The sequence below is a fragment of the Phoca vitulina genome, unplaced genomic scaffold, assembly GCF_004348235.1.
Source record: "Phoca vitulina isolate PV1807 unplaced genomic scaffold, GSC_HSeal_1.0 scaffold7, whole genome shotgun sequence".
Classification (NCBI taxonomy): Eukaryota; Metazoa; Chordata; class Mammalia; order Carnivora; family Phocidae; genus Phoca; species Phoca vitulina.
The window spans coordinates 515,318-527,316 of record NW_022589710.1 but is presented as its reverse complement, the minus strand read 5'-3'; the positions used below and the strand labels follow the sequence as shown (position 1 = coordinate 527,316).

The 11,999-nt window shown below is 47.7% G+C and overlaps 1 gene segment (V, D, J or C); it reads right to left on the bottom strand.

Annotated features, from left to right (window-relative positions):
- Positions 1–11,999, bottom strand: part of LOC116632792 — a 423,629-nt gene continuing 411,630 nt past the window's right edge. The window contains 4 exon segments of the C gene segment in view: positions 1–538; positions 1,193–1,300; positions 2,103–2,147; positions 3,683–3,937. Of these exon segments, the coding sequence occupies positions 1,194–1,300; positions 2,103–2,147; positions 3,683–3,937 (407 nt within the window).

Sequence of the window (11,999 nt, the reverse complement as noted above, 5' to 3'; positions counted from 1 at the left end):
CATATTGCCTTTAATGAAGCCATGGGTAGCAGAATATACAACGTGGCTCAGACACACAGCACAGCAGGGCCTCCATAATAATTTCCCCCACATCTTGGGGAAAAAGGGTGATACATATTTCCTGATGAACACTATTTAAAAAATATAAACTCCTCACAACATTCTCCGGGAGCTAGAGGCCAAGAGGACCCACCGGGGATCCCTCACCCCGGGCACATAAGAGTTGATCTCGGGGGGGGGCGGGGGGCAGCGCGTCTCTCCATAGCAGCCCCCTGCCTTTGCTGGAGTGTCCGGCCTGTGACAAGCAGCAGTGTGGGAACGGAGGGGGTGGAGGCAGTGTTCGGCAGCTCTTCAGCATCTTGATCATGACTATCTGGTGGGATCCGGTTGATGGCCGTTGCCAGTGGGGCCAGAGAGTCAGAGGGAGCCTTCTTGTCCACGGGGGCAGAGAGTCTGCCTCTCTGCTTGAAGAGGGGGGAGAGGTAGGGTGGGGAGTCGGGAGCGAGGGGGTGCCGGGCTCTCTCACGGTCTTGGTGACCTGGGATGAGGAAGAACAGTGGTTAGGCTGGATACCGAGGAGACAGTCAGGACAGTTGGGGATGTGGATGGAGATGCCTCTATTTATAGAGTTCTAGGAGCAAAGCGACACTGGAGTTCTTGTGGATGGTGGTGGGGCAGGATGCACCTGTCAGTAGGATGACCAGGGACACAGGGAGAGAAGGGTATGGAGATGCTAGCTGGGATTAGGGCATAATAGGAGCATAGTATCTTCGCGTCGTACTGGGGGCAGAGGACATGACGAAGGAAGCAGGGGTCCCTCTGGGTTTTGCAGTGAACAGGGTACGATAGAAGGCATGGGCCTAAATGAGTCTGGGTCCTGCGTTTCTCTTATGTTTCCACTCCTGTGTGGGTGGCCCTTGCTGTGACTTGGCCTCAGCGTCTTTCTTTCCAAAACGAGGAGAATAACAGCTGTTCTTCCTAATTCGTAGGGGAGACATGGCTCAACTGAGGTGCCTCTTGTCCCCTGAGGAGTCCTACCAATGTTCTAGGCCACTGTTATTAGCAATACAAACCCCTAACCAGAAAAAGTGGAGGAGTTTGGTGGGCCCCGCTTTAGGACCTAAAAGCAAGAGCTTGGGGACCCACCTTGAGACCCTCACAGCCCGCACTCCCACCTGAGACGCCTGCTCACCTCAGCGGGACCATAGCCGCAGTGTCATGAACAGGTTAAACCCGACCACTTTCAGGAGGAGGATGCGCAGTCCGATCACTAGCAGGTTGTGGAAGTTTAGGTTCATATCTGCAAAACCAAGAGGTTATCGCATGTACACCGGAGGTCTGCACAGCCCCTGTGACCCACCCATGGTTTTCCCCAAAAGGTGGCTGGAGGGTGGGCTTTAGCTCCTGGCCCACCTCTCCCTTTGAGCTTGGGTGCATAGCCATTCCTAAGCAGATTTGTATATTCCTCCAGGGTCAACAGTATTCCATTTCAAAGGAAAACACCAGCTGCACTCAGTCCTTATTTTATGCTGCATCCCTCAGGAGTGGGGATGGGGCAGGGCTCAGAACTCATTGTAATCCCTTGGGTCTGGGTCTCTGAGTGAGAAGCTGGTGCCTGGACCCCAAGAGGGACAATTCAGTGAAAACAGCTCAGATGGAAATGGATGGGCCCAGGGCAGGGGGCCGGGAGTGGTGGGGATCCTGAGAGACGAGACCCCCGCCTACATGGATTCTGCTGCTTTTCTTGAAAGAAGGCAGGACCCCAGCTACTGCTACAGAGGGAACATGCCCTTGGGAGGAGCTGGTGAGTTCAGGGCTCTGCATAAGCCAGTCGGAAATATCACAGCTGGGTTATGGAGAAACTCTCTTTGGTTCTCCAGAGCCCTAGGAGTGATTCATGGGGTCTAGGGAAACTAGAGACTCGTCCTGAAAGTCCTTAGAGGGGGAAAGAACATTAGAGATGGTGAGAGGAGCCTGGTTGATTCAAGAATGTTCTCGTTCTTCCTAACTTCATTCCAGATCCACATATCCCTTACCCCCTCTCCTATCTAGTCAGGGTGATTGTGGGTACATCTTGAAGCTGGGATAGACCCCTCTCTTACCTGTTTCAAAGCTTTCCTCTATCAAAGTGGCATCACAGGAAAAATCTAAAAGGAGAAACAAAGACATTTTCTTAGAATTGAGTGTGCTGACTCTCTCACGTCAGACCTCCTAGGATTTGGGCAGATGAGCCTCTGTCTACAGGCTTTCCATGCTCTCTCCTTGAGAGGTCTGGAGGGGACTTGTCACCTGTGGACCCCTGCTGGGAGAGCCACTGGCTCTGGCTTCCAGGGACCACTCCATTCACTTCACGAACACTGGTTGTGCAAAGTACCTGTCACCCGACACAAGGCCACAAGGAACCATCAGACACACAGCCTGCCCTTGGGTAGGTTCCAGTCTGGAGTCTGAAAGAGGCAGTAAGACACCACACAGTGACAAGTGCCATGAGGGGTGTGGATGCTTTCCTGTGTCCCACAGAGTCTCCACCCCTGCACTCCAAATTTGTTCCTTTGTTGTCATCAGCTCAGTCAATGGCGCTGTCATTGACTCAGCGGCTGGGGCAGAAAATCCAGCCACCTTCCTTGATCTCCTCTTTCCTTCACACCTCTGCACGGTTCTCCCTTTGAATCTGAAATCGTGTTGGCCACTCAACTGCCCTGCTCCCCGCTGTGCGGGCCGCCATCATCTGTCTGCCACAACAGCTGGCCTTTCTGCTTGCACTCTTGGCCCCTACAATCCATTTTCCACTCAGCAGTCAGAGTGCTCTCTGAAAAAAGTAAAGTGGATGTCATTCTCCTACTTAAAAACCAATCGGTAGCTTCTCATTGGACTTAGGAGAGTGGCTGCCCTGTCACACCCTAGGAGGCCCTGTGATGTGGCCCTTCCCCACTTCGTCCATCTCCTGTCCTGCTACTCTTCCCCTTCTCGCTGTGCCCCCGAGTCAGGCCTCCACAGGCTCCCCCCCTACCCTCGGCCCGGCCGCTCCCTGCTTATCCTTTAACTCTCATGTCACCTAGCATTTCCCCAGAGAGCCCTTCCCAGACTCTCTGTCCCTAAGTTGGCTGTTTCCTCCACCCCCAAGTTAAAGCACATGTTACAGTCTGAAGTTCTCCAGATTTCTGCTTGCTGATGGACGGCCTCCCCCAGCTACAGTGGAGCTTGCTCAGGGCAGACCCCTCATCTGATTTATTTACTCCTCCACTCCAGCACCTGGCACGTGGTATATGCACAATCAGTGTTTGTTGAATGAATGAACGACTGGGTAAGGTTGGATCTTTGGCAGAGAGGCAGAACCAAGGGGAGGTATCTCGGAGAAGGGCATTAGACGGGGGCCTGGCAGAGAAGTGAGGGGCAAACAGCCTGAGCAGAGGTAGGGAGGCAGGAACTCAGGGCGGGTGAGAGTCAGTGCCCTTCCCGCCACCTTCTCCCCCTCTGCTCTTTGCCTAAGACATTCTGCGACCTGCCAGGATGGAGCGCACTGGTGCTCAGTAACGAGAGCAGAGGGACTTTGCTGACAGTGGAGGAGGCCGAGACCACCCATCAGAGCAGCTTTTAGATGCCATCCACCTGAGCTCCGGGAAGAACCGGGTGTCTCCGAGTGGGGAGACTCGGCTTGCACAGGCACCGAGGCCGCACTCACCGGAGCTGGAGTAGAATTCCTCGTTGAAGGTCCCGTTACATTTAAAATCGGTGCTGCTGCCCCAGGCCAGGGCCCCATTACTCTTGGAATTCATCACCTTCATGTCCAGCACCGTACTTTTCAAGCCGATCACCGTGGGCCCCTGCGGTTGTTGCACATCGGTTTCAGAACCAAAATCGGTGAACAGGCAGACTGAGATATTACTGGACTTAGGGCCTCTCAGCTGGTACACAGCAGGGTCAGGGACCTTGACATCTGTCGGCCAAAAGAACCCAGGTTAAGAGATGCTCATTTCCCTCCTTGCCCCAACCCAGGCCTGAATCCAGATGCCAGTGATGGGCAAGAGCAGGGCTCTGTGGGGCTGGCAAGTCACATTCTCAGGCTTTAGGTGGGAAAGAACATTCTGGAAACCAGTTGCTCTAAGTGGACTGGGAGTCAGGGCCAAGCATAAGCCACGAGTCCTGGCCAAGAGGCCAGGCTCTCAGGGAAGGCTCTCTGCCTGGCCCTGCCTGCCATTCAAGGAAACCAGAAATGCAGGGCTACTTAATGATACTGTTCATTCTTTTACTTAATAGGAACTTCTTCAAAAGCACAGCGGGATTAGTAAGCAAGAACATTGGTCTGGCAGGACAAAGCAAGCTTAGAATAGAGGCCCAGCAAAGCAAAACAGATGTCTTGGAATCAGGTGTGGCCTCCCCCAGATTAGGGTGGGTATGGACAGAAATTGGAGGTTTATTATCAGCTGGTATTAAGATGGAAGATCGGTCACATCACCAGGAGATTTCTCATTGATAAAAGTTTTAGACAATAAATCAGAACACCCGCATCCCAGTCCTGGCTTTACCATTCACTAGATACAAGGCCTTGAACAAGTCACATCAGCTCCCTAAGGGTCACGAATTTCATCTGTAAAATGGAGACATTGCCTCCTCCACCTTCCTAACCAAGTTATTCTGAAAATCAAAGGAGAAGTTTCTCTCTACAAAATTATGTTTAACAGTACTGAACAAATGAAAGTAATTGCAGCTCTTGATCATACCAGGATATTGCCATGATAATGTGCTACTGAGTAATATACAGTCCATTTCTACTCTTCACCCCCAGGAAGCAGGGGCTGCTGGAGGCTTTTCCTTTTGCTGAGAATCATTCTTCAGTATTTCTGTAGGATTTTGTGTTTTTAATGTAACTCTCATTGTTTATTCTTTCAGACCTCCTGCCTTTAGAAGAGGAAACAGAGGGTTGCTGGGAGGGTTAACACATTGGGGCCACCCAGAGAGTTTACAGCAGGGTTGGGACTAGAGTTTCCTGCCCCTGTGGTTCTCTGCTCCCACAGCTCCCCACCCTGCATGCAAAGTTTCTCAGACCAGGGGTGTACCTCACTTGTGAGGCCAGCCAGGGTGGCCTTGGCAAGGCAGACTTCCAGCTGGACCTGAAACCAGGGACATCAGCCTTTGGCATGGCCTTGAGTTGCTGAGTCAAGGCATCCCAAGGGTGTCAAGTCAAGGGTGTGGGGCTGTCTCTGGAGCAGAACAGGGGTGGGTCCATGGTCCCATGTGAGGGACATCCAAAGCTCTGGCCCTGAGGGATTCTGCCTGTTCCTTTCCAATGTCCCCATATCTGGGGCTGGGGGTGGGGGTCTGATATCACTGTGGGTTAAGGCCCTAGGGCATAAATCTTTTACAGGGAAAGGAGAGACAGGAAGTCATTATGTGCCACCAGCATACCCCAATGGGTTTGTTAGTCCTCAGTGGGAGTCACGGGTGGGACTGGGAAGGGGGATGTGGAAGGGTATGAAAGTGGTGAGGGAATGTGGCCTTGAGGAGAAGGCAGAGGATAAGGTGCCACCAGTGCAGTTTGGGCTTACAGGGGAAAAGGGGTTGTGGTGGGGGCCCGATGTCCAACTCTGAGTCCTGGTTAAACACTCACTCAAGTCCTAGAGCCAATAAGTGTCAGGCTGAAGAAGGTCTAGACCACGCTGTCCAATATGATAGTCTTTAGCTACATGTGGCTATTTAAATTAAAACTAACCAAAATGAAATCAAATTAAAATTCAATTAAAAATTAAAACTTCATATTAAGAGCATCATAGTCGCCATATCGGACAGTGCAGGTTGATAGAACACTTCCATTGTCCCAGAAAGTTCTATTGGACAGCATTGGTCTGGAGAGAGCTATGCCACAGAACATGAGATTTTTGAGGAAAGGGCTGATTGTGGGCCTTAAAAGCCATCTTTAAGTCTGTGGGGTGGGCGGTGACTCCATCAGGGAAAGGCCAATTTTTGCTCAACTTCGCTAGTGAGAGATCAACATGAAATAACAATCAACGAAGTCAGAAGACTTGAGGTGATTTTCGCTGCTCTCAAGTTTTGTTTTTACCAAGACTTCATTCATTTTGGGCTTCCCTATCTGCATTTTTGCTGTTGTTTCTCCTGTCCAGCTTCCTTACCTCTGATTTCCTCTCTTGCTCCCCTCCCCTCCCCCTCGTCCCCCCATTCTCTTTTTCAAGCTCATCCTCCAAAGTACTTGTCTAAAACCTAGAGCTGATTGCACCGCTTTTTGTTCAGAATAATTCAGGGACTCCCTAGTGCCCATAGAATAATGCCCAAATTTCCTGGCATGAAATTCAGGGGCTGCCATGATCTGGAGAGCTTGAATTTTTTCTCTCAAGTCCTTTATGTGCCCTAGATGAATAGAGCTTCACCTGCTTGCCAACATGAAGAGTCTTCAGATGAAGGTCTCCTCATCTAGGGCACATAAAGGACTTGAGAGAAAAAATTCTGGCTCACCTAGTGTCTGCCGTATAGCAGGTGCTCAAGAAACAATTGTTGGATAAATAAATGGCCTAGTAACCATCAGATTTGCAAAATTCTTGCTTATCAGAACTTTTTGGTAAGAAAAGCTGGGTACTTATTCTTAAACTTGATTTTTTTTAACCGCTTTTACTTCCGCTCCCATGTACCTCTAGCACAACCATCTCTTTTTGTCTGAAGACAAGAAATGAGTCACTTTTAATTTGGAGGTCTTTAGGGGTCCATCTGTCAGAGCCCTGGGAGGAGAGGCATCCTGTCCCATCTTAGCAACACACATCCTACCACTGATGACATCTCAGAAGTTGGCCTTAGCAAGACGGGATCAAGTTTTCAATGCAGAAGTTCAGCTATGCTAGATCCTAACCTTTCATTTTAATTCAAAACTGACTACAGAAGCACATGTCCGAATGTTCTAGCGCTTTGGATGCTTAGGGGCACAACAGTGATTGAAAGCTTCCTTCCCACAAAATCTGTGCTTTGTAAGTTAGGTACTAGGAACCCAGAAGTGTTCCTAGTTAGCAACACTGACTCTGGGTCCCACTGAGCCTCTGGTGAGCATCAGGAAGCAGTGAGCCTGGGCGGACTTACCAGGAGTTATGGAAACTCTGGTTCCTTTGCCAAATTGCAACTGAGAGGCAACACCTTCATACCACTGCTGAAGTCTTCATTACAGAAACCCTTAGGTTTCTCCTCCTCTGAGGGATAGGGTAACCTACCTTGTAGAGCCCATTGAAGAAGGAGAAGGGCGGTCCCTAGGACATGAGGTGTCCACAGAAGGAGCTGGCCCCCTTTCACATTCACATCTGGTCTACATTTCTAAATTGGATCCCCAGTTTCCTAGTGGCTGGCCTTGGCCCTAATTGTCTGTATTCTATTGAAGGCTTTAGGATTCCTTTTCTCTATTGTCTAAAAAGACATTTTGTTTGCTTTTCCCTGCATCCAATTTATTATCAGATGTGTTTACTTAGGCCAAAATGCACATACCTTGTTCACGTCCAAGATCATGCCTTCTTTCTTGTTGTTCCTTATGCCTGAAAGTCCCCTTCTCTCCAATCTTTGCCCATACAGATCTTACTCATCCTTCAGGCCCAACGAATCCTTTCTACTGCATAAAACCTTATCTGTCTAGGCCAACTTCCAGCCGTAAACCTATTCCTCTGAATCTCTATTGTACCTATTGATGTCATCAATTTGTTAATACTAAAATAGTTTTCAGCTTGCTAAATTTATAATAGTTATGTCCCTTTAGCTAGTTTTTATCCAATTTAGGAATAGGTCAGTCATCTTTCTTAGACTTCTTTGCAGTCAGTCTCTTTTAGAGTGATGGCCACATAGAAGGCATTAGAAAATATCCATTGAGCGATTAAAGTAAAATTTTAATGTGTTTGACCTAGAGAAACACAGATTTTCAAAACTGATAGTGATGCGTTTTCCTTTCACAGAGGCCTCTGTAAGACAATTCATTTTAACACCCACAGTTAGCCTCACCATAGTAAGACTGATATCCCCAAGGAAAGGAATAGAGACACTCACTGGCCCATGGGATTGCAAATGGTGCCACCTGGGATGACTCACCAGCTATTACAGACACTTGGGTTCCTTTTCCAAATATGAGTTTGCCCACAATTCCTCCAGTATTCACACTGCAGGTGACACCATTACAGAAACTCACTAAATCTACCTCCTGCTTCAATAGAAGTATTGATCTCCTCCAGGGGACAAGAGAATCACACTTTCTAGAGTTAGACCTTCTGCTCCTTTGTGTTGAGAATTTGGTTGTTCATCCCTTTTCCTTTTGCCCTATCCTGCTGTAGTATCCTGGGTTAGAGGTTGTGATTTCAATAAACCAAGAATTCAGTAGCACACAACTCTGTTCAGGGCAGCAGTGTCTTGGATCTTCTCATGGAGGGTCCAGGACTACAGGCTTATCACTGCCTCATGATTCCTCAAGTCTCAGTCTCAAGATGTTTCCCAAGCATTGAGTGCTGGATGGGAGAATTTTCTGGGGATGGGTGGAAAGACCCACTTGGGATCTTACAGAAGAAAATACTTGGGCTCAACTTAGCATCCTGGACGAAGAAGAATCAATCATTAATGTTGACTGTTGCCCCACTTTACTTACTTGGCTGGACACTCAGTCTGGTCCCTGCTCCAAAGATTAGCCCAGTACTCTGCTGTATCCCCACTGCAGCTAAGACCTTTGTAATATCCTTCCTGACGTTAATCTACTAGAACCCACCAGGCTCTGAAAGCACCATCCTAAAAGTCTCCCTGAGTCTTCGTTTCTTAGATTTTCTATTTCCCAGGGAAGCTGTTCCTCTCCCCGTTACAACAATGTAAACCTTTTATAGCAAGGCCTTGATGAAGACAAGGAGAATAATAATAATGATGAAATTATTATTAGAAAGGCTACCATTTATTAATTACTTGCTATCTGCTGGGCGTTGTCTTATATTATTATGATGTGGTTCTTGGCATTTTGCTATTGAGGAAGTAGAGACTTTATTAGTTAAGAGAGGGTAGAGCCAGAATTTTGCCCAGATCTGTCAGCCTCTCAAGTTTGCTATGAACCCCACACCATCCTGCCTCCGTGCCTTGATAGGTCACATCATATAATTGCCATTCAGATAGGGGTTGGGCTCATTTTTACCCTGGGAGAGGTTCAAAACTCTACTAAACTCCAGAGAGGAAGATTCTGGGAGCAGGTGTCCCCATACCACATCATTAGCCGAGACAAGGAATGCTGCCGTTACCTGCAGCAATAGGCAATAAGAGAGAATTTGGGTTCGCCATTAAGTCATTCCTCCCCCCAAGGGCACGTCGCTAATTTCCTGAATGTTCAGATTATCTGGGGCTGATATTATTGGCTTTGCTTGAGAGCACCGAGTATCTGGAACTCTTTTAATGTTTCCGTATATTATTCTGCTCAGGCTTTCATTTACTCAGTTGGCTCTTGGCACTTCTGTCTTTAATATGAGAAATGGGAACATTTGAAGTCACCAAGAGAGCTTGTAGGAAATGGAAAACGTGTTTAATATTCCCCCGAGTTTGCCATAAATCATCGCCTGTTTTCTCATAGACAAGCCAACAGTTACCTTTGCCCCGGACACGTGCGTGGTCAATACTCACATGGGTGCACAGCCAGCCTAGTCCCAGCTCCAAAGGTCAGCTGACCGTAGCTACCAGACAACACACAATAGCGGGGTGCTTTACAAGAACTCTAACCTGAGCAGGGTCTGCCTTCCTGGGGCAGCAACATCTCCTATCCCTACTCCAAATCACTCCTTCTCTGACACAAGAGAAAAATCCGGCTCACCCAGTCCCAGGTCCTCAGCTTTCGGTGTAATTTGCCCACAGACCTTTCCCTCACAGCCAGCCTTGAGCTGGTCTGGCCTTCCTGGAAGGTGGACACTCTTTTGGGTTCCACACTGAAAGTGAAGGAGGAAAATTGGAAGAGTCTGAAGAAGAGCCAGGAATTAACTGAGAAATGAATCTGGAGGGGGACTTCAGAGCACTGGCAATAGATGGCAGACCTAGGGGAGGGCTAAATCCTGGAATGGCAGCCCGTGTGAGGCTCTTCTTTTCGAAAGTGGTTCTGTGATTCCTTGAGAAAGAGAGAGGCTAGGGCGCCTGGGTGGCTCAGTTGGTTAAGCGACTGCCTTCGGCTCAGGTCATGGTCCTGGAGTCCCGGGATCGAGTCCCACATCGGGCTCCCTGCTCGGCGGGGAGTCTGCTTCTCCCTCTGACCCTCCTCCCTCTCATGCTCTCTGTCTCTTGTTCTCTCTCTCAAATAAATAAATAAAATCTTTAAAAAAAAAAAAAAAAGAGAGAGGCTAAAATTGCCATCAGAATATTCACATAAAAGGCATAGCGAGGATTGCTTAACTCTGATGGTTGTGAGAATTAGGAGTGAGTTATATACGGGGCCCCAGAATTTTTTTCTCCAGAAGTTTCTAAGATTAAGGTTGACATCCATATAGGGAAAAAAAATCTCCGAAGTTTGAGAGGGGTTTAGACAAGTACTTCTTGATAAGAGTTTCACAGAACTCTAGTCCTTCTAAATTTTTCTACAAAAAAGAATCTAAGCTGAAATTAGTTTGGAAAGTGCTGTTATACTGTATACTTGACAAGGCATATTAGCTAATTTTAAAGACTCTGAGAAGTCCTGCAGTAAAGAAATCCAGAGCTTCTCAAACTTATTTGATCTAGTAATCTTTTTTTCTTAAAATACTCATTAAGATCTGTGGAACATATGCAGGTTTATATATAAATATAAATCTATTCCTTGGAAGTCCGTTTTCTAGTTCCAAGAATTTAAAATTCCATCCAAATTTTAGCCTAATGTTAATCCTTAAGTTTTCTGTGTTCTGAATCTGTTCTCTTGCCTACTTCTGTGGACACGATTAGGGGTCTCATTGATTCTGATTATTTCTTTCTAATTATCACAAAACAGTTTCATTCTATTCGGGGAATTGCTCAACATGTAGTCAGCTGTAGAGTGAATTCTCCTGCCGCCATCCGGAACAGCTCGAGGGCAGGTACGGATGCAATCAACATACAGGAATCACAACGCTTCAATACTTTGCAAGGTTTACCTTCTAGAAACACTGGCAACTTTAAAACCTTTCCCAAACGTGAATTTATCAGCCTTCCTTCCACCCACCTTCCTACACACCTTGGAGCTGTGTACTTCAAAGAAGATTCTGATCCTAGAACAAATGGAGGGAAGTTTCCTGGGTGGTCTCTCAAGTGGAGACATAGACTTCCTATATTTATCAACAGACGTTTTTTCTTTTTCCTGTTAAAACCCATTTGTGCTGCTTTCCTATCACAGGCATTATAGTTCTTACATGCATCTGAACTTTGGTTCTTGAAAAATATGATGGGTTTCAGGCTTTCCAAATGCAGCCTGGACAGACGCATGGGAGGGAAGAGGCTTTGCTAAAGTGCCCAAATGAACAGGTAAATACAGAGGAAGTTTTCCCCAGAGAGATGGGCTTTCTCTCCCCCATGTGCCTTTGGATGGATTCTGTAATCTCCCGTTTTGAAGTCTTTGACAACTCTCTCTGTTGGGGAATACTTGCTACTGTCTAAAGCAACATGCTCTGAACAGTTACTAACCCTCCACTTAGGCCTTCCTTGACTCCCCTAGCCAGAAGGCATTTTTTCAACAATCGTATTTGGTGACACCTCTGTGCCAGGCATTGGGCTGGGCTGTGGAGGTGTAAGGATGAAGGAGAGAGGGTCCTGGTCTCACCGAGCTTATGGTGCGGTGCAGGATGCATGGAAGTACCAGGCAACTAAGCTAGGAGGTTGGGCATGCCTTCCTCTTTGTTTCCATCGCAACTTGTATGGATCTCCTCTACAACATGGTGACGCTGTGCTGAATTGTATGTTTATACGCATGTTTACCTGCTGGGAGATGCTGGATGGCAGAGAGTCTGCCATCTTTCCTTCCTTCCTTCCTTCCTTCCTTCCTTCCTTCCTTCCTTCCTTCCTTCCTTCCT